The 21,281-nt window shown below is 46.1% G+C and overlaps 1 protein-coding gene across 3 annotated transcripts in view; it reads right to left on the bottom strand.

Moving 5' to 3' along the window:
• LOC148041837 (protein S-acyltransferase 21-like) overlaps nt 1-21,281 on the bottom strand; it is a 142,871-nt gene that overhangs the window by 55,196 nt on the left and 66,394 nt on the right. For all 3 annotated transcript variants that reach the window (XR_015691626.1, XR_015691627.1, XM_087683057.1), the window contains exons 4-5: nt 5,946-6,014; nt 5,711-5,782 (exon numbers count right to left, since the gene is read on the bottom strand). Coding sequence is in view for 1 of the 3 variants with exons in the window: in XM_087683057.1 (XP_087539183.1) it covers nt 5,711-5,782; nt 5,946-6,014 (141 nt within the window). In the remaining 2 variants the exon portion in view is untranslated. The remainder of the gene's footprint in view (nt 1-5,710; nt 5,783-5,945; nt 6,015-21,281) is intronic.

Below are 21,281 nucleotides of genomic sequence, written 5' to 3'. Positions count from 1 at the left end.
AGCCCAAACGTGCCATCCGGTTGAATTGTGGTCTAAGCTCATGTTTACCTTCCCACGAAAGTAGACGCGAGACTGCCAGTAATTCCAATTGAAAAGAGTTAGTAGCCAGGCGATCCTCCTTTGGGTGCCACTGAGCCTTTCGAAGGACATGTTTCCATGAACACACCAAATGAGTAAGCAACGATGAAGAAGAACTGGAAAACCGCGAATCCGCATTAAGAACGTGCCACCAAGAACTCCGGAGTCGGGTATTGCCATGCCGAAGCCCATGACCCTCAAGGAAAGAACGGGCAATAGCGACCCACGGATGATGATCATCCGAGCACATGGCGCGGAAAAGGGACCAACAGAGTGCCTGCATGTGAGTTTGGGCATCTAAAATAGCTCCGCCACCCATGGTTTTGGGGGTGCACGCATGCGACCACAAGATCCAGGAAATACCTGCATGCAATGAGTCCTTCTTCCAGAGCATGAAGCGAATAGACTGAGTGAGAGCATTCAGAGTCGTAGGAGTCCAGGGCAACAATGGCAAGCAATATGTGATCATTGGCAACATAATTATCTGGGCTACTTTCAGGCGAACATGAAAAGGCCAGGCCTGAGACTTCCAGTACATAAACTTGGCCACCATCTTCTGAGAAATCCACTGCACAAGCTGCTTTGGGGGAACATCAACACCCAATGGGTATCCAAGATGCCTGACAATGGAACCTCGAGGAACAACCAGACCCTGCCAGTCCAAGGACTGCAAATCCGACTCCGTGCAGCTTAGAATGGCTGATTTGAGCGGATTGATACGAAGGCCGGACGCCTGGCCAAAGAGACCCCAAACATCCAATGCTTTTCGAAGGTTATCCTTGTCCGCACGCAAAATCATGAAAGTATCATCCGCCAGGGATTGGCTAATGAAATGTTGTCCTGTAGGAAGCGATAGTCCGACCAACTGGGAAGAGGCGGCCATATGTGATAACATGGAAACAACTGGATGTGTCGCAAGGGCAAAGAATAAAGGGCTCAAAGGGCACCCCTGTCTGACAGAACGGGCAAGGACAAATGGCTCAGTAACACCTCCGTTTAGCATGACTCGCGAAGACGCCACAGCACTAATGGTGTAGATCAGACGAGACATCCGAGCACCAAAGCCCATAGCGGACATAAGGTCAGCAACAAAAGACCAGTCCAGATAGTCAAAAGCCTTTTCCAGGTCCAGTTGAACAAACACCACCTCCTGATTAGAATGCCGGGCATAATCAATGGCCAATTGGGCATTCAAAACATTGTGTAGAATATTTCGGCCCTTATGAAACCGTACTAGAGAGGGTGCACAAGAGCAGGGAGATGCTTATGGAGCCGATTCGCCATTACTTTGGAAAAGATTTTGTACATGGAACCCATCAAAGAAATGGGGCGCCAGTGTGTCAACTTAGATGGCGAAGGAACTTTTGGAAGCAGTTTAATAAGTCCTTGTTTCCATGAGGGAGGCATGATCCCCGTTTCCCACACCTGCTGAAACAGAGCCTGCAATGGTTTCGCCAGTTGGGTAGCGAAAGCTTCAAAGAACTCATTGGTGAGACCATCCCAACCCGGACTTTTATCTTTGGGCAAGTATAACAAGACATCCATAACCTCTACTTCACCAATATCTGACTCCAGAGTAGCTTGCATGTCCTGCGGTAGCTGATTGCGGACCAGGTCATAAAAGACCGAACGGGCCTGAGTAATTTGGGCTGAAGGAGGAGAAGCGGAACCGAGAAGGTCACGGAAATAATTCCTGCAGATATGCACAATAGTCTGTGGATCCAGGATAAGGTGGCCTTGTGCATCCTCGAGTCTGGTCAAATTCTCTCGAGCAGGAGAGGCATGGAGAGCTCGAAAGAACTTATGGGTCTGACATGCACTATCTTGCAACGTCTCTGTTAGATGTTGCAATTTGACCTGCTGATACGATTTTAACTGGAATTCTTTAACAAGATCGGCCACCCGCAGGGCCAGTGCAAGCAGAAATGCATCATCCGGAGTGTCCATCAGTAGGGAGCGAACCAAAAGCAGCAGGTCCTCCGCTGCTTGTCGACGGCGCCGACAAAGAGAGGCATGATAGATCCCATATTGCCGAGCAACCCGCTGCACATTAGAGAGCAATCGGTCAAATGACGCAGTGCCCTGAGAGGAAAAGTCCAAGGAGAATTTGTCAAGCAATTGCTGCATATAGCCTTGAAAATTTGTATGCTTTAAGTAAGAGGAGTTGAAACGCAAAGGGAGTCTCTCCAGAAATTGCTTGAAGGGGGCAATGGGTTGTGCAAGCAACTCGAACTGCAGAGGGAAATGGTCCGACAAGACATATTGCTGCAACACTTTTATTTCGAGCATCTCAGGCAGAAAATCATCATTCTGCATGATATATATGCGGTCCAACCGCGACCATGTTGTGGCATACTGGGCCGAATGGAAAGTAAAGCCTGGAGAAGACGGGTGTAGCCAGGACCAAAGATCTTGCTTAAGAACAGCAAGAGCCAAGTCGTGCCACATACGACTTTCCGGCGCATCCATGACCGAGTGCTCCGATGTAGACTGGGAAGAATCAACACACATATTGAAATCCCCCATGAACAAGCCGCGTCTGCCAAGTGACAAGGAAGTCTGTAAAGTCTGCCAAAGCTCTCGGCGAGATAACGAATCATTCGGAGCATAGAGGCCAAGTAACCATAGGATTTCCCCTTCAAATAAGATTTCAATCACCAAAAAGCGGCCATGAACATCATTTTTAATAAGAACAGGCTGATATTTGGCATGTACAATCATGAGCACACCCGAATAATGCATGGCCTGTGTTCCTGCATAGAACAAACGAAAGCCATGGCAATCCACAACTTTACCGACGTCACTGTGACTCTTGTGCTCAACAGCACACAAGACATCCCACTGATTCTCATACAATGCAGTCCACATGGCATGTTGCTTGTGACGAGAACAAATTCCTCGCACATTCCACGTGGCTATTTTCATGAGTATACAAAACACAATCAGGTACGAGGCACAACTTGCCTCGATTTGACTTTGTCGGCGAGAATGTCCAGGACTCCCTCATCCAAGAAATCTGCCAACACCGCAAAAGAGTTCTGAGGACCAGATTTGGAAGTTGACGGCATATCGGCTTGCTTGGGGTTGGAACGTGGGTAACGACGGTCCCACGGAGTAATGACGTTGCCTCTGGTATCAAAAGCCACCTGTGCAGGTGGACCCTTGAGACGATCCGAATACATTTTCCTGGCGGGCTGATGACGGGGAGCTGAAGAAACCATAGCAGGAGCAGAGCGCTCGGACGACATCATTTCCTTCCTGCGCATATATGTTCGCATGGAATCGTGTGAGGTAGTAGGCCCAGTACTCTCCATGCCAGCACCAATCCTGTTGCCTTTTTTGGCACGTACTTCAACCCAATCAGTAGCACGGGAATCCAGACCCGAAACCTGTTGTTTACCTTTGGCCAGAACTTGGGGCGGGTGGGTAGGATCCAGCGATGGAGCATCACACATCATATCTTCCATGGGCGGAGCAACATGAGCTGCATCTGAAACGTGTTGTTGCTCGGGGCATTCAGCCATAAAGTGCCCCAACTGTCCACAGGAAAAGCAATGCCCAGCAAAATTGCCCCATTTCAAACGAAAGTGTAATGGATGCATGCCAGAGCAATTGAGGCGTAACCATGCAGGCCGTTTCCGTGCAGTATCCCATAACATGCACAAGCGGTTGCGATTCACAACCCTGAGACTGGGAGGGACCAGAACCGTGCCCACAGCGGCCATAGCATCCTTTAATAGCGGCCAATAAACAGCCGGACAATTTTCCACTTCTACCCACACAGGGCATTCACGTTGCAGGAGGCGCTGGAAATCTGCCATCGGGCGCCATGGAACCACATGAACCAACCGACGATCAAAAAACAAAGGCAGCTTAGACAGAAGAGCAGCACGATGCGTCTTTGTTTTCAAGAGGACCTCAAAAAAACCCCGGGATCCAACAAAAATCTCTTCAACACATTCCCCTTGTAGCAGACTCTGCAGCCATTGGCGAATACGGGAAAGCAGCGGGATGCGACCAGTGAAGAAGAGTATCACCGCGCGATCATAAAATACCGAAAAGGAGCGTAGAACAGTTTTTGGCTCGACGGTAGCTTCCAGAACATCATCTGGAGCAGAGGCAGAGAAGGCTTCCTGGTTATGTTGAACATATTCACCAAGCAGAGTGTTGGCAAATTCCAACAGATGCTCCCAGTCCACCTCCTGAGAGTCCACCGGATCCGAAGCAACCTGCACATAGGAACGATCCGGAGTAACGCCTAACTCTTCCGGGGTGTGCTTGGTACGTTTGCCCGCAGGCTGGATGTCAGGACCCGGGGGCAATTCTTCAGTGCACGGAACCATATCCTCGGGTTCCTCAGCATCAGAGTCCGGGCCAAGTGCTGCTACCGTTTGGTCTAGGAAATCCAGATCCAAACCAGCCATCGTGTATGACGAACTGATCTCACAGAAGGACTGACCGACACTCTCTCTCTCTCTCGCTCTCTCTGTGTACAGAGCAGAGGGCACGCGATCCCGGACGCTGCCTCTCTGACGAAGGTCAGGTTTAGGGTTTCACAGGAGCTGTGCGCCTCTGCACGAAAGGAGGAGCACACGCAGGCGGCGCCTCGAACCCCGGCAGAGGTGAAGTTGACAGGGTGGCTGCAGACGATTCCACGAGACAGGCAGGAGAAAAAAAACACGGCGGATCCGCTGACGCGTCAGGGGTAGGTTACCGTGGATAGGGCGGCAGAAACAGGGCATCTGGACAGCTCCGGGAGCAGGCGCGACAGTCAGCAACAGGCGTCGATGCAGCCCTCAACGATGGTGGACAAACGCGACCTACCGACGAACAGAGGCGACGACTGGGCTGGCGCGAACGGGGGGTGACGTCTGGCAGGGCGTCAGGCGGCAACGACGCAGACGAGGACAACAGCCGGGCGCGCCAGATCATGCGATGGCAGGGCGGCACTCTCTCTCTCTCTCTCTCTCTCTCTCTCTCTCTCTCTCTCTCTCCCCCCCTGTACAGAGGCGCTGTCCAGGGACGTATTCTGCAAGCACACCCGATTGAACCTGGCAAATCTGCGATACGCTGGTCAGGGTGTCCACGCTGAGTCTCTGCAGGACTGCACCTCTGCAGTACCACATCACTGCAGGCCTGGTGCAGAACAAACAGCAGCAGCAGTTCGAGCCTATTCCCTTTGATGGTCTGCCCTGTGCTGCAGTGTGCTTGTGGCAGAAACCCTGTGCGACGATTCTCTGTCACTTTCTGGCGCTTTCTCTCTCTGATGCAGGTCTGCAGTCCACACAGATAGAATCAGGCAGTCCTGAAGCGGCACAAGACTGCTTTACAGCCAGGCGTGCAGGTATGGCGAGCAAGACCTCAGGCCTAATGCAGGCTGCACGTAGTCTCTCTCTCTCTCTCTCTCTCTCTCTCTCTCTCTCTCTCTCTCTCAAACATGCACTCATACATTTGTACACACATACACATACAAGTACATACATAGATAAAAAATATACACACACAGTCTGTGTGTGTGTGCATGTTCCTTTCAGTCAACCTTGCATCCAACAGAATTGAGCTACACATGCATGCACACACCAAGAGTTTATTAGATAGTTCAATTGAAGCGTTAAGGTTTATATTTCCTTACCAAAAGAAGGGTTGTACCCATCAATGAAACAAATGTAGCATAGTTTTTTCTTCCCACACAATTGTTAAGCCACTGCATCACATTTCAAAAGTTAGAAGGGCATAAAAGGATAGAAAACCTTGGTCTTCAAACACCATTATTAAGCCATTGATTGGAGTTTAGCCTCATGAAAGGAAAAGTCTAAAGAAAATTTCTAGTATACTTCTTAAGTTTTTTAGTTCAGTAGAAAGCCTACTCGGCAATGATGATCAAATCCATCAACACATTTGTCACAGTTCCGGCAGTGCTTACTATCTTTTCGTACCTGCAAACCATATAGATCCACTGATTGTACTGAAATGTCATTGAAATTATCATGACCAATTGTGTAAGACAGCTTGTATGACATGCATCTAACATATGACATGCTAATAGATGTTTTCCTAAGTGATTGAGTTACACAGACATGCATATTGCACCAAGAAATTACTTAAATGACTGATGAAAGCGTGAAGTTGATGATAATTAACAATTGTGCAGCCATTAGTGATGAGCATATGCCAGCTTAATGCAACAGTTAGATCTTCACAAGTCTTACTCAATTGAAAGTAGTTAAGCTCCAAGCAGCAAAACCAAGCAAGTAATGATCAGCTAGAACAACAGATTAGCCTGCTATAGGCAGCAGGGTCAACAAGCATAGTCCATTCAACAAGGCATCAGTTAGAGCAACCCTAGCACTTCAGGACTTGAGGTATAGCCAACTCCATAGATATGGCTTATATCCAGCTTCAGTGTCTCTTTTTCTTGCAAAGTCTCACCTAAACGCTGAAAAGGGGTACACATCCCCTCCAAATATTAGCTAAGAAAAGAAATGAGCTGCATTGCCATTGTTATCTTAGGACAGCTCGGAATCCAAATAAACAAAAAAGCTTGATCACATTAGGACCCTCCTCACTGAACCTATGGAGGAGGAAAAATCAAGTCTTCAAGTGAACAAGATCCTTGATATTCACGAACACATCGTGCGAATGCAGATCACCAATCAGGCGACACATGCAGCAAGACTTAAACCACAACTGTATGATTATGAGCCCAAGTTTCAACCACTAGGACATCATATTTGGGACAAGGGGCATTAACTCTACATTCATTCAGTAGTAATCCACCCAAAAAAAACCAAAGGTTTAGGTGTATCTAGAGCTGCAAATGCACACTATTGTGCATATTGAAATGTAAAACACTGCCAATTAATCCACCAAATCAATGATTTTCTTAATGCCGTGTCGTGCAAAGTGGTGAGGCCTAAGAGCTTCAGAAATAATATGATAAATGCATACATGTGAATGTTCAGAATGTTAAGGCCGCCATGAATCTTTGGAGAGTAAACATTAACTGCCTTTTTTCGTTTGTGATTCAAGCAGAAGATTTCCATGGTTACTGAGATTAAGGAATTCAAACCACATTGACAAAGGTAAGTAAAATTGCAGCCAGTAGTGTGGGTTGGATTATCCTCAAGTCTAATGTGCACCAGCCAAGTTGAGAATTTCCAAAACTCAAGCTTCACCCAGATTTTCTGGCCTGAACCAACCAATTTGCTACTTTTAGCACACATTCCACACAAAGCGGTTACCAATAACGACAAGCTCATCTGGAACTGTAGTCCGACCTGCCATACTAACCAAGGCCATCTTCCCTTTGTCAGTACACGAAACTTTGATTTGGAAAAATTAATTCTGCCACCATGCCAAATAAATTTGTTATCGTGAGAGTAGCATGCATTTTGTGCCTGGTGCACACAATCATCACCTGACTAACAAATCCATATGGCTTGCTCGCAGTCACCCAGTTCCATTTTCACTCTGTCCCTCCCTTTCCCTTCTCTGCTAGAAGGTCTTAACTTGCAAAATGATTCCACACATATGGATGGAGCAACATCCCATGGAAACAACTTTTTCCTCTCTTGTCGCTGACTCATATTTCTTGGTAGCGCTTCAAGCACACCCAACAAAGATGGTCCAACAACTCATGGTGTTGTGATCCACGCTTTGTTATTTCACTCATGCATGTACTAGGAGGATGGTTTCTTCTCAATCTCATTAGAATGAATTGACCAAACTTAAGCACTGCTTCTTGGTCGGCCAAAGTGATAGGTTACTGCATGTTGTCAACATTGTAACCTACATCTTCGCCTGAACTCAGTTTATGGATTCCATTAAACTCTCATTTTGTACATAAAAGATCAGCCATCAGCAATATGCTTGGAGCAATGGAAGTTAAGCATTAGGCACTAAAAAGTCCCTGCAATGTTCCTTCTTGGATCAACTTATCCATAAAATAGCAAGGGATGCGTGGCAATAACATACAATAAATCAATTCAAGGACAATCTTGTCCTCCTAATTTACATTAGTGTTCAAGCATGCAAGTGCGTATTATCCAAAGATATTCTTTTCCCTATACCCATTTGTATCAACAAAATATCCTGATCATTGAATCATAATACCTCTCAATGCATTGGATTTGTTATCTATTACCTGTCCAGTGACCATACTCTTTAAGGATGCAAGCCTCTATGCAAGATGTTTTCGGAGTGATGGGAAACCAATCATTCAATTGTTTACACGTTACCTTTTCAATGAAGAATTTAACTAACCTTGCTTTCCTTATGGCTAGTATATTCTGATCATTCCATGCTTTCTTTATCATCTGTAGCAAGGTATCCTTCAATTCATACCAAAATGCAGGAAAGAATTCAAATGTGAGGCCATCCTAGCCAGGAAATTTCCATCTGCCTGAAGCTAATTTGGCTTTATTTAACTTCTTTAATGTAAATTCAGCTTTCAAAGCAGACGCATTTGTACAATTGGTTGCATTAAATCTATCATGTTCCTTTGTGCAAATAAATGTTGGTGACCAATAACTTGCATGCCAAAGCACAATTTAAGCCAGAACAGAGCACCATGAGAAAGTAATTGTCCCTTTTTCCTTCACATTCTACAATGCACGAATCATACAAGCATTCAGCCGATATCATCTATCCAACATAGCCCAATATTACATGACTGCATTGTGATGGAAAATACAGCCTTCATGGGGCATACCATTGGTCCAGCATGCATAGAGAGAATCCAACATTTGGATACAGTTTCCCTTTCACATTCTGTATGTGAGAGTAGTGGATGATATTGTCTTCACCATGAGGAAAGTTGTAGAAATCTCCACAAACAAATGCATTAAGATTCAAGAACCCAAAGATAGCTGCTGATTTCAGCCCACGATTCAGCCATTGAGCTGAAGTTAGGAAGCAAATAGTGAACAAAATTCAAGAGCTTCTCCATCCACTAAACATTGAATGACTAACTAACTTCCTTGTGAATGATTGTAAGCAGATTAACCATCTTTCACAAGCAAGCAACACCCATTATATTGACTATGAACAGTTTTATGAGTGCTTTGCAAAAATCTCTTGAAGTCCATTCTCCCCCAAAAACTCTTCTGCAGGCTGATCTAGCTAGTCCTTACAACTGCAGACCTGTGACAGAAAATTCTGAATAAAATTTGCAACCAATCAAACACTGTCAACAGCTACGGAACCTCAACAATTTGATAACTCCTTAAAACATCGAATACAGCTTTCACAGTTCAGCACGAGAGAGAATGTGTGTGAAGATGTGTGATGCTTCAAAGCCTCAACTCAATTCAATGGGAAGGTTCCACGAAGTCAAAAGCATTGGCCAGGGCTGGAGATAGCCCCAATCAAAAAAACTGGATGTCCCCAGACACAGAAGTGAACATCTATGGAACACGCTTACAGGCTCTAGTGCACATGGATTAGCCATTTTCCATGGCCTCTCGTGCTGGCTGGGATCAAACGCCTTGACACGTTGGAACCACAAACAAGGAGCACACACAGTGAATTACTTGATGGAATCACCAGCATTGATACCAAACATTGGAAACTTTGAGATCATAGGGCGCCTCTTGCATGGAAGAAGAAATGTGCTTACTTGGCAAAGCTCGAGACAATAATATATCAGCTATTCTTGGAACAAAAAAGGAAAAGAGCATGGAGAGTTTTTCATAAAAGGAAACGCCCTATACACATTATATCACCTGATATTTCGTTGCATTATGGGAAAAAGCAATGACCCTTTCATCCCTAATAACTACCAGACCATCTTGGTTGGCTACATATTGGCCAAAATATACAAATCCATATTGGAACATGAGCTTAGTGTATGGACTGAGAGGAATGACAGAGGAGCACAAGGACATGTTGGTTTTAGACATGGACATGCCACATTCAATCACATCCTCACACTCAAAGCGATCATTGAGGAACGACAAGCTCAACGCAAGAAGATCTACTATTTGCTTTGTAGACTTCCATAAGGCATTCAATACAGTACCTCGAGCACGTTTTGTCACAAGGACGTGAAACTTTGAGATGCTTTAATCTTGCCAATAACATTTGATTAAATTAATCAAATGTGCAAGGTTGTTCAGCACATGTGATGCACATGGCAGTTACTTCATGATAACAAGCTAAGGACCCCGAGGATGCAGTGGGTGTCAAAGGCAAAAGTTGTGATAAGTTATGCCAGCTAGGCTTTGGCAGTCAGTTGGTGACAATTTTGACCCAAGGACAGTTGCTTGGCCAAATAAGTGTTAGTGGTGACACTAAGGACCACCATTAATTAATTAATTAATGCGAGTCTAAGGGTCAACAAAGGTTAGGGGCCCCTCCAAGTTGCAAATGGCCTAGCCAATTTAATTATGGATGGTCACATTTAACTTCGAGCACTATCAAAAGGACTAAAATTAATTTTCAAGATTAGTTAATTTTGAAAAATAAGTAAATGGTTGGATAATATTGAAAAATGGATATAGAAGGTTACCACTTGGCAAAAATGCCAATGCAAACTAAGAAAACGTTTTTGAGGGTTGGGTTTCAGCCATTCAGTTGGTTTATAGCCTGGGGGAGAGAGAGAGGGAGCTGTTGGTCCATCCTTTGATCAACGAACAGCAATTTCTGTAAAAGACAGCCGTTTGGGGGCCTTAACAAGTAGGGACAACAGGAAGACACCTTCGTGGGGTTGGCAATAACATTGTTGATTGGGTCACAACATTTTAAAGGTGCCTAGCAATAGGTGCAAATGCACGCTGGAGCAGGCAGCAAGCAGATTTTAGGGTTTTCTCGCGAAGAAAATCAAACTTTTCTCTCATCTTAGCTTTCTCTCGCCTTCTCCAATAATTTCTCAAAAGATGTCAACACTTCTCAACCATTCTCAGCAGATCTCAGTCAATTTTAGTGGGTAGCAGGAGAATTTCAACTAGAACCCTACAAAAATTAGGATTTGGCAACCACCTTGGGACCCATGCCAACAAGAAAAGGCAGCATACACTAAAATCAACATCTGAAATTCGTGGAATTGACAGGGATTTCAAATGCCAACCCATCCATTGTAAATTGAGGTAACATTTGGCCAGGTGGTGACTCCATTTGTATAAATCCTGGGTGAAAATCAAGGGGCAATCGGCCCAAATTTCTTGTTGATTGTATGTACAAAAGGGGCTCTACTACCCCGACCACTACCTTGATGACTACTACCAACAAGGCTACCCCGAAGATCAATACCTCTACAATGAATACCCTCTTGGAGAAGATGGATACTACTATCCCAAAGATTTACCAATCGACTACTACCTAGAAGGAGATTACCTCTACAACAATTACCCCTATCTCAAAGAATGCCAGCCCAATAGAGATTAAGAAGAGGAAGAAAAGATAGAGTATTATGTGGAGGGAGAAGGATGGAAGATGGATGTGAGTTCAAAGGTAGAAAATATTATAATGGAGTTAAAATACAAGAAAGAAGACGAAGATAGGTGGACATGTAAAAAGGATGAACCCTTGTACCCACAGGTTGCAACCTAGTTGAAAGAAGAACCAGTCTTAAAAAAAACAGAGTTAGACAAGGGGAAAGATGAGCCCAATCATGATCTTGGAATACCTCCACCTGTTGAGATTGAGGGTGAGGCCAGGTTGGCACCCTCCTTCGCGACACGGAATGCCTTTGATGAAGATGATGATGAGGAAGTAGATAAGAAGTTAAGACTTAGAAGATAAGAATGTAAGGGTGAAAGCACCTCAAGCAAGGCATCCGTTGCATGGAGTGGACACTACAATATTAGAAGAGGAGTTAGAAAAAGAAGAAGAGAAAAAGAAAGAATTAGAAGAAAAAGAAGAAGAAAAGGGAGAGGATGAGCTCAGCCTACAACTTGGAACACCTCTTCTCCAACAACCCAGAGAAGAAAAGAAGGACGAGGATGAGCTCAGCCTAGATAATCCCACAAAGTACAATGATGATAGATTAGAAAGAGAGTTGAATGAGAAAATCATGAAAATATGGGAAGAGATAGGAGATGATAGGGAAGAAGAAAGAGACTTGTTAGATGGAGTTATAGAGAAGAGCAACAAAAACATGAGACAAGAAAATAGAAGAAAAGAGATGGAAAAACAAGTAGAGTTACCTAGAAAGAAGCTAGAAAAGAAAGAGAAGATAAAGCAAAATGAGATAAAGCAAGTAGACAAAAATAATAAAAAGAAAGTTAGAAGAAGAATGAGTAAATAGAAAGAGGCAAAGCAACCTTGTTAAAAAGAAGAGTGTGAAGAGCTAGAAAGCCAAACGACGAAGATAGCCTAGAACAAGAAGAGCAAGAAAAGATAGATCCACGCATCAAGGCCAAGGAAGATGAGGAACCAAAGATAGATCTAGGTAAAGAAGGCCAAAAAGAATAAGGAAAGATAGAGAAAGAAGAGAGTGAGAATGAGAAGAAGAAAAAGAAGGCGAAACCAAACCCTAAAAAACGGAGGTAGCCGCTAGAGCCAAGATGAGAGATGAGAATGAGAATGCCTCCAAAACCCCCCAAGCTAAACTCATAGCTAAGGATGAAGCAAACCCAGCTTTCTATCCAAGGCCACATCCCATCCCAACCAAATCGGCTCAAAGTAGAAACCAAGTGCACTTTAGCAATGGAGTCATTGGCTGCACCTCTCAACCCAAAGAGACAAACCCTTATGAGCTTGGACAGGATGAGGCCTCAAAAGAAGGGAAAGCATGAGAGAGTACTCACGGTATGGTTAGACTAAGGTAACTTAGTGCCATGGAAGGGAACCTTGCTAGTTGAGCCCTGGAAAAATCTCCAACTCACTCTTAAGGTGAATGTCTTTGGACTATGGAACCCATTGGAACAATACCCAATACTAGTAAAGATTGAGATTTCGCCATTCAAGCTGCAAGCAGTGGTGGTCATATTGATCCTATGGATTTGTGATACATTAAGCACTCCAAAACATGGATGTCACACCAAGAACTTCAATGATACCTCTACTTCCGCAATCCCAAATCCAAGCGAAGTGTGACAACTTAGTCCATGCCCCCCAAAGAACTTCAACTCCAATTAAGCTAAGAAAAGCCAAAGAGGTGCCATGCACCAAGACCGCTCCTTCCATGCAAAAACCCAAGCTAAACCAACCAGTTTGTCTTAGTTCAAGGCAGGAAAGAAAGATCCGACAAAGAGGCCAAAGAAAACAGCCCAAGTACCTTGACTTAGAGATGAGAGCAAAGCGTCTTGGCAAACAAATTAAGAGACCCGAGTCCCCAAGGTCCAAAGCAACAACAAGAAGAAAGGGAAGAACTACACAAGAAGCAATCCAATGGACTATCTCCCTTGAGGTGTGGCACAACATGGCACCAAGTGAGCCACCATACCTTAACCCCAATAGTGTGACAGCTTAGAATCACGCCTCCAAAGCTTAGCATGCAAAGCCATAAGCACCAAGCCAAATAAAGTTAAGACTATGAAGCCTCCACTGCTCAAATGTAATTGAGTTGAGGGTGAACCGGAATGAAAAAACATAAGAACTAAGTCTAAATCCTTGCCAACTTGATAGAAAAAGTTGTGGTAAGACCCCCAAGTCGTAGTGCGGGAAACAATGACCAGCTTGATAGAAAAAGGCTACGTTAAGTCCCCACTAAGGAGTCAAGTCCTAGACTAGCAGACATTAACCAGCTTGATAGAATGAGTTAAGACCCAAGAATGAGTCCAAAAAACCACCCTTAGATTGTTGAGGATAACAATTCATTAAGCAAGGGTGAGTATAAAGGCTTTATAGGTATTCCCTAGGCTAAGTGTTGAACCCTCAAATGTGCAACGTCAGGAGGGTAGAATCTTGAGATGTGCCTCAATGTTGTATCTTGTGTGCCTTTCCACTATGCCATTTTTATGCCTCGTAAGAGGCTGACTTGAAGTCCCGTGAAGGTCCATTATGGGGGGAGGGGGGTGTCTCTCAAAGACGAAGAACCTGCAATCGTACTATAACCAACAAAGGTAAGCTTCTTCGACTTGGGATCAAGTTTACTCCGTCTTTTTTTCTTGTCTACATGGACATATTCCTCACATCCAAAGATGCAAAAGTGGGAAACTAATAAAGGCTTCTTTCCAAAGAAAGCCTGGTAGGGAGGCATATCTTACAATGCTGAAGTGGGTAACCTATTGCAAATATATACTGCAATAGCCACCACCTCACTCCATAAGGAATGGAAAAGACCCCTGTGCTCCAACATCAATCAAGCCATCTCAAGCATCGTCTGATTGGCACGCTCCAACACACCATTTTCAGATGGTGTGTTCAAATGGGAATATTCCACCCAAATACCATGGTCCCTGCAAAACTCAAAAAATAGATTAGAATAAAACTCGCTGCCATAATTAGCTCGAAGACCCCGAACTTTGAAGGAGGTTTGCTTCTCCAAAAACACCTTCCACAAACAGAAGTGGAAGTATGCCTCACTCTTATACTCCAAGAAAAAATTCTAGCGAGGTACATTGCGATGTCCCGACAATGCTTGGGTAATCTCCAACTTTTGTCAAATATGCTTGATGCATAAATTTATGTACCAAGGGCTCCAATCCAAGCACCCTAACACACAAAATATAGATGAACACAATGCATGTAGGGCTTCTTCTTTGATTCTCGAAGAGTAAAATCTGGGCATGAGCACCTAGGATGTCCCTCCGCTATCTTCCACCTAGAAGTCCATCGAATAGCATCAAGATTCAAATGCCCATAACAAGCATGCCAAAGCAGTCCACGCTCATGGAAAGACCACACAGCAAGGGCTCTAAGTATATGCAATCCACCCTCCTGTGTATCTATCCATAGAGCAGCTCTAGAACTCCACTGCAACTGCATCCTGCATAAAGATGACTCTAGTACCTGGCTGTGTAAGACCATAAACAAACAAAAGGTTAAAGCCAAAATCTAGTACATAGAGAACTATGGCCAAAGAAGAATACCTATCAGACTTGACGTTTTCCCATCTCATCCCCACCCATCAACTGCCCAGAATCCTCAGCCAACAAGTCCCCATCCGATTCCGTCGAATCTATATCATCGCCATGCCCTATATGCTGGTCGAGAAAAGCCACATCAATACCATTTGACACCTTCTACATGTTCGGCTGCATGGCGAAAATACTCAAGCAGCACACAAACAACCAGGAATGAGGGCTGAGAATATGCGGGAGGCTTCAGCGACCTCTGCACTAGGAGCCCAGCCTGGGGTAGCCACAAATAGCAGGGCAAACAGCCTTCAAGCTGTGAAGCAGGCCGCCAGTCGCAGGCTCACAGGCCAGCTCCCTGTGCAAGCATAAGGCGCAGATACTCAACACAACTTGAAGACTAAAGGCGCAGGGGCTATCAAGCACAGGTCAATTAGGCAACAGGGCTTAGGCACATGGTGGGCAGTCGAAAGGGCACAGGGCGGCCAATCAACGATAGCTGAAAACCCCGCGGCTATGGTTCTTGACAGACATTACTGTTCAGTGTGACGAGCCATGATGGAGGATAGACCCTCTCTTTTTTTTTTTTTCGTAAAAGGTAATTGTACTAATTACGAAAAAAATACAAGATTACTTGATTACAAGATACATGACGACAATGCAAGTCATCATGCGAAGAGGTGCTAAGTACTACAAGTTACAATTTCATGGCAAGGATGCGGAGGAAATTGCCATATGCCAAGGACGGAAGTCCTCCGTAGAGAGCAAATCAGAACGATGGAGAAGATCTAACTGCCAATACAAGAGGCCCTTAAGCCTCACAATATGCCGCTGAACATTATGGGCGGAGTCAAACAGAAAAGCATTCCGAATGGTCCAGTTATGCCAACAGCCCCAGTATCGAAGAAAGTGATACATGAGCTTCATATGTGGCTGTGCGGGAGTAGGGTAATTGGGCTGGCCCAAAACCCAATCAAAGGGGCGCAGTGTGATACCAACCACCCCTCGCCAAACGGCCGACAAAAATAACCAGACTTTCTTAGCGACGGGGCAAGAAATAAATCGGTGGCAGGCGGATTCCATAGTAGTGGTGCAAAAGAAACAGGTGCCATTGGAGATTCGTCGCTTGGAAAGAGCCGAAGCAAGCAGAAGACCCCCAATTATCACTCTCCAAAGAAAGACTTTGTATTTAAAGGGTGTCTTGTTGACCCAGCCCTCCATCACAGTGACCCTCCACCACGAGCGGGATTTACGCAATCCCCATAAAGCATTCGCTTTAGTAACTAGCCATTGATTATCTTTAATCAGGAGATGATACACTTGATTAGCAGAAGCGTTGCTCAAAGGCAACGGGCCTTGTAGGTCCCAATCCTGCCAGGGATGATCCAAAGCAAGAGCAGGAAAGGGTTGTCTGCTCTGGAGCACTGTCACGAGCTGTTCCCATAAAGGCCTGTATCCACAAGGGATCCGGAAAATCCTCCTAGCAGTACGAAACGAGATAAGCACATTGCGACTGGCAAGGGTGGCATCCGCAACTCAGGACAAGCCCAAACGTGCCATCCGGTTGAATTGTGGTCTAAGCTCATGTTTACCTTCCCACGAAAGTAGACGCGAGACTGCCAGTAATTCCAATTGAAAAGAGTTAGTAGCCAGGCGATCCTCCTTTGGGTGCCACTGAGCCTTTCGAAGGACGTGTTTCCATGAACACACCAAATGAGTAAGCAGCGATGAAGAAGAACTGGAAAACCGCGAATCCGCATTAAGAACGTGCCACCAAGAACTCCGGAGTCGGGTATTGCCATGCCGAAGCCCATGACCCTCAAGGAAAGAACGGCCGATAGCAACCCACGGATGATGATCATCCGAGCACATGGAGCGGAAAAGCGACCAACGGAGTGCCTGCATGTGAGTTTGGGCCTCTAAAATAGCTCTGCCACCCATGGTTTTGGGGGTGCACGCATGCGACCACAAGATCCAGGAAATACCTGCATGCAATGAGTCCTTCTTCCAGAGCATGAAGCGAATAGACTGAGTGAGAGCATTCAGAGTCGTAGGAGTCCAGGGCAACAATGGCAAGCAATATGTGATCATTGGCAACATAATTATCTGGGCTACTTTCACGCGAACATGAAAAGGCCAGGCCTGAGACTTCCAGTACATAAACTTGGCCACCATCTTCTGAGAAATCCACTGCAGAAGCTGCTTTGGGGGAACATCAACACCCAATGGGTATCCAAGATGCCTGACAATGGAACCTCGAGGAACAACCAGACCCTGCCAGTCCAAGGACTGCAAATCCGACTCCGTGCAGCTTAGAATGGCTGATTTGAGCGGATTGATACGAAGGCCTGACGCCTGGCCAAAGAGACCCCAAACATCCAATGCTTTTCGAAGGTTAGCCTTGTCCACACGCAAAATCATAAAAGTATCATCCCCCAGGGATTGGCTAATGAAATGTTGTCCTGTAGGAAGCGACAGTCCGGCCAACTGGGAAGAGGCGGCCATATGTGATAACATGGAAAGAACTGGATGTATCCCAAGGGCAAAAAATAAAGGGCTCAAAGGACACCCCTGTCTGACAGAACGGGCAAAGACAAATGGCTAAGTAACACCTCCGTTCAACATGACTCGCGAAGACGCCGCAGCACTAATGGTGTAGATCAGACGAGACATCCGAGCACCAAAGCCCATAGCGGACATAAGGTCAGCAACAAAAGACCAGTCCAGATAGTCAAAAGCCTATTCCAAGTCCAGTTGAATCAACACCACCTCCTGATTAGAATGCCGGGCATAATCAATGGCCAATTGGGCATTCAAAACATTGTGTACAATATTTCGGCCCTTAATGAAACCGTACTGGAGAGGGTGCACAAGGGCAGGGAGATGCTTATGGAGCCGATTCGCCATTACTTTGGAAAAGATTTTGTACATGGAACCCATCAAAGAAATGGGGCGCCAGTGTGTCAACTTAGATGGCGAAGGAACTTTTGGAAGCAGTTTAATAAGTCCTTGTTTCCATGAGGGAGGCATGATCCCCGTTTCCCACACCTGCTGAAACAGAGCCTGCAATGGTGTCGCCAATTGGGTAGCGAAAGCTTCAAAGAACTCATTGGTGAGACCATCCCAACCCGGACTTTTATCTTTGGGCAAGTGTAACAAGACATCCATAACCTCTGCTTCACCAATATCTGACTCCAGAGTAGCTTGCATGTCCTGCGGTAGCTGATTGCGGACCAGGTCATAAAAGACCGAACGGGCCTGAGTAATTTGGGTTGAACGAGGAGAAGCGGAACCGAGAAGGTCACGGAAATAATTCCTGCACATATGCACAATAGTCTGTGGATCCAGGATAAGGTGGCCTTGTGCATCCTCGAGTCTGGTCAAATTCTCTGGAGCAGGAGAGGCATGGAGAGCTCGAAAGAACTTATGGGTCTGACATGCACTATCTTGCAAAGTCTCTGTTAGATGTTGCAATTTGGCCTGCTGATACGATTTTAACTGGAATTCTTTAACAAGATCGGCCACCCGCAAGGCCAGTGCAAGCAGAAATGCATCATCCAGAGTGTCCATCAGCAGGGAGCGAACCAAAAGCAGCAGGTCCTCCACTGCCTGTCGACGGCGCCGACAAAGAGAGGCATGATAGATCCCATATTGCCGAGCAACCCGCTGCACATTAGAGAGCAATCGGTCAAATGACACAGTGCCCTGAGAGGAAAAGTCCAAGGAGAATCTGTCAAGCAATTGCTGCATATAGCCCTGAAAAATTGTATGCTTTAAGTAAGAGGAGTTGAAACGCAAAGGGAGTCTCTCCAGAAATTGCTTGAAGGGGGCAATGGGTTGTGCAAGCAACTCGAACTGCAGAGGGAAATGGTCCGACAAGACATATTGCTACAACACTTTTATTTCGAGCATCTCAGGCAGAAAATCATCATTCTCCATGATATATATGCGGTCCAACCGCGACCATGTTGTGGCATACTGGGCCGAATGGAAAGTAAAGCCTGGAGAAGACGGGTGTAGCCAGGACCAAAGATCTTGCTTAAGAACAGCAAGAGCCAAGTCGTGCCACATACGACTTTCCGGCACATCCATGACCGAGTGCTCCGATGTAGACTGGGAAGAATCAACACACATATTGAAATCCCCCATGAACAAGCCGCGTCTGCCAAGTGACAAGGAAGTCTGCAAAGTCTGCCAAAGCTCCCGGCGAGATAACGAATCATTCGGAGCATAGAGGCCAAGTAACCATAGGATTTCCCCTTCGAATAAGATTTCAATCACCAAAAAGCGGCCATGAACATCATTTTTAATAAGAGCAGGCTGATATTTGGCATGTACAATCATGAGCACACCCGAATAATGCATGGCCTGTGTTCCTGCATAGAACAAACGAAAGCCATGGCAATCCACAACTTTATCGGCATCACTGTGACTCTTGTGCTCAACAGCACACGGGACATCCCAGTGATTCTCATACAATGCAGTCCACATGGCATGTTGCTTGTGACGAGAACAAATTCCTCGCACATTCCACGTAGCTATTTTCATGTGTATACAAAACACAATCAGGGACGAGGCACAACTTGCCTCGATTTGACTTTGTCGGCGAGAATGTCCAGGACTCCCTCATCCAAGAAATCTGCCAACACCGCAAAAGAGTTCTGAGGACCAGATTTGGAAGTTGACGGCATATCGGCTTGCTTGGGGTTGGAACGTGGGTAACGACGGTCCCACGGAGCAATGACGTTGCCTCTGGTATCAAAAGCCACCTGTGCAGGTGGACCCTTGAGACGATCCGAATACATTTTCCTGGCGGGCTGATGACGGGGAGCTGAAGAAACAATAGCAGGAGCAGAGCGCTCGGACGACATCATTTACTTCCTGCGCATATATGTTCGCATGGAATCGTCTGAGGTAGTAGGCCCAGTACTCTCCATGCCAGCACCAATCCTGTTGCCTTTTTTGGCACGGACTTCAACCCAATCAGTAGCACAGGAATCCAAACCCGAAACCTGTTGTTTACCTTTGGCCAGAACTTGGGACGGGTGGGTAGGATCCAGCGACGGAGCATCACACACCATATCTTCCATGGGCGGAGCAACATGAGCTGCATCTGAAACGTGTTGTTGCTCGGGGCATTCAGCCATAAAGTGCCCCAACTGTCCACAGGAAAAGCAATGCCCAGCAAAATTTCCCCATTTCAAACGAAAGTGTAACGGATGCATGCCAGAGCAATTGAGGCGTAACCATGCAGGCCGTTTCCGTGCAGTATCCCATAACATGCACAAGCGGTTGCGATTCACAGCCCTGAGACTGGGAGGGACCAGAACCGTGCCCACAGCGGCCATAGCATCCTTTAATAGCGGCCAATAAACAGCCGGACAATTTTCCACTTCTACCCACACAGGGCATTCACGTTGCAGGAGGCGCTAGAAATCTGCCATCGGGCGCCATGGAACCACATGAACCAACCCACGATCAAAAAACAAAGGCAGTTTAGACAGAAGAGCAGCACGGTGCGTCTCTGTTTTCAAGAGGACCTCAAAAAAACCCCGGGATCCAACAAAAATCTCTTCAACACATTCCCCTTGTAGCAGACTCTGCAGCCATTGGCGAATACGGAAAAGCAGCCGGATGCGACCAGTGAAGAAGAGTATCACCGCGCGATCATAAAATACCGAAAAGGAGCGTAGGACAGTTTTTGGCTCGACGGTAGCTTCCAGAACATCGTCTGGAGCAGAGGCAGAGAAGGCTTCCTGGTTATGTTGAACATATTCACCAAGCAGAGTGTTGGCAAATTCCAACAGATGCTCCCAGTCCACCGGATCCGAAGCAACCTGCACATAGGAACGATCCGGAGTAACGCCTAACTCTTCCGGGGTGTGCTTGGTACGTTTGCCCGCAGGCTGGATGTCAGGACCCGGGGGCAATTCTTCAGTGCACGGAACCATATCCTCGGGTTCCTCAGCATCAGAGTCCGGGCCAAGTGCTGCTACCGTTTGGTCTAGGAAATCCAGATCCAAACCAGCCATCGTGTATGACGAACTGATCTCACAGAAGGACTGACCGACACTCTCTCTCTCTCTCGCTCTCTCTGTGTACAAAGCAGAGGGCACGCGATCCCGGACGCTGCCTCTCTGACGAAGGTCAGGTTTAGGGTTTCACAGGAGCTGGGCGCCTCTGCACGAAAGGAGGAGCACACGCAGGCGGCGCCTCGAACCGCAGCAGAGGTGAAGTTGACAGGGC

The sequence above is a fragment of the Lygodium microphyllum genome, chromosome 1 (assembly GCF_053477565.2).
Source record: "Lygodium microphyllum isolate KBCC chromosome 1, Lygodium_microphyllum_v1.1.10, whole genome shotgun sequence".
Lineage (NCBI taxonomy): Eukaryota > Viridiplantae > Streptophyta > Polypodiopsida > Schizaeales > Lygodiaceae > Lygodium > Lygodium microphyllum.
Note: the sequence above shows the minus strand (reverse complement) of the source record. Positions and strands in the feature narration are given on the sequence as shown.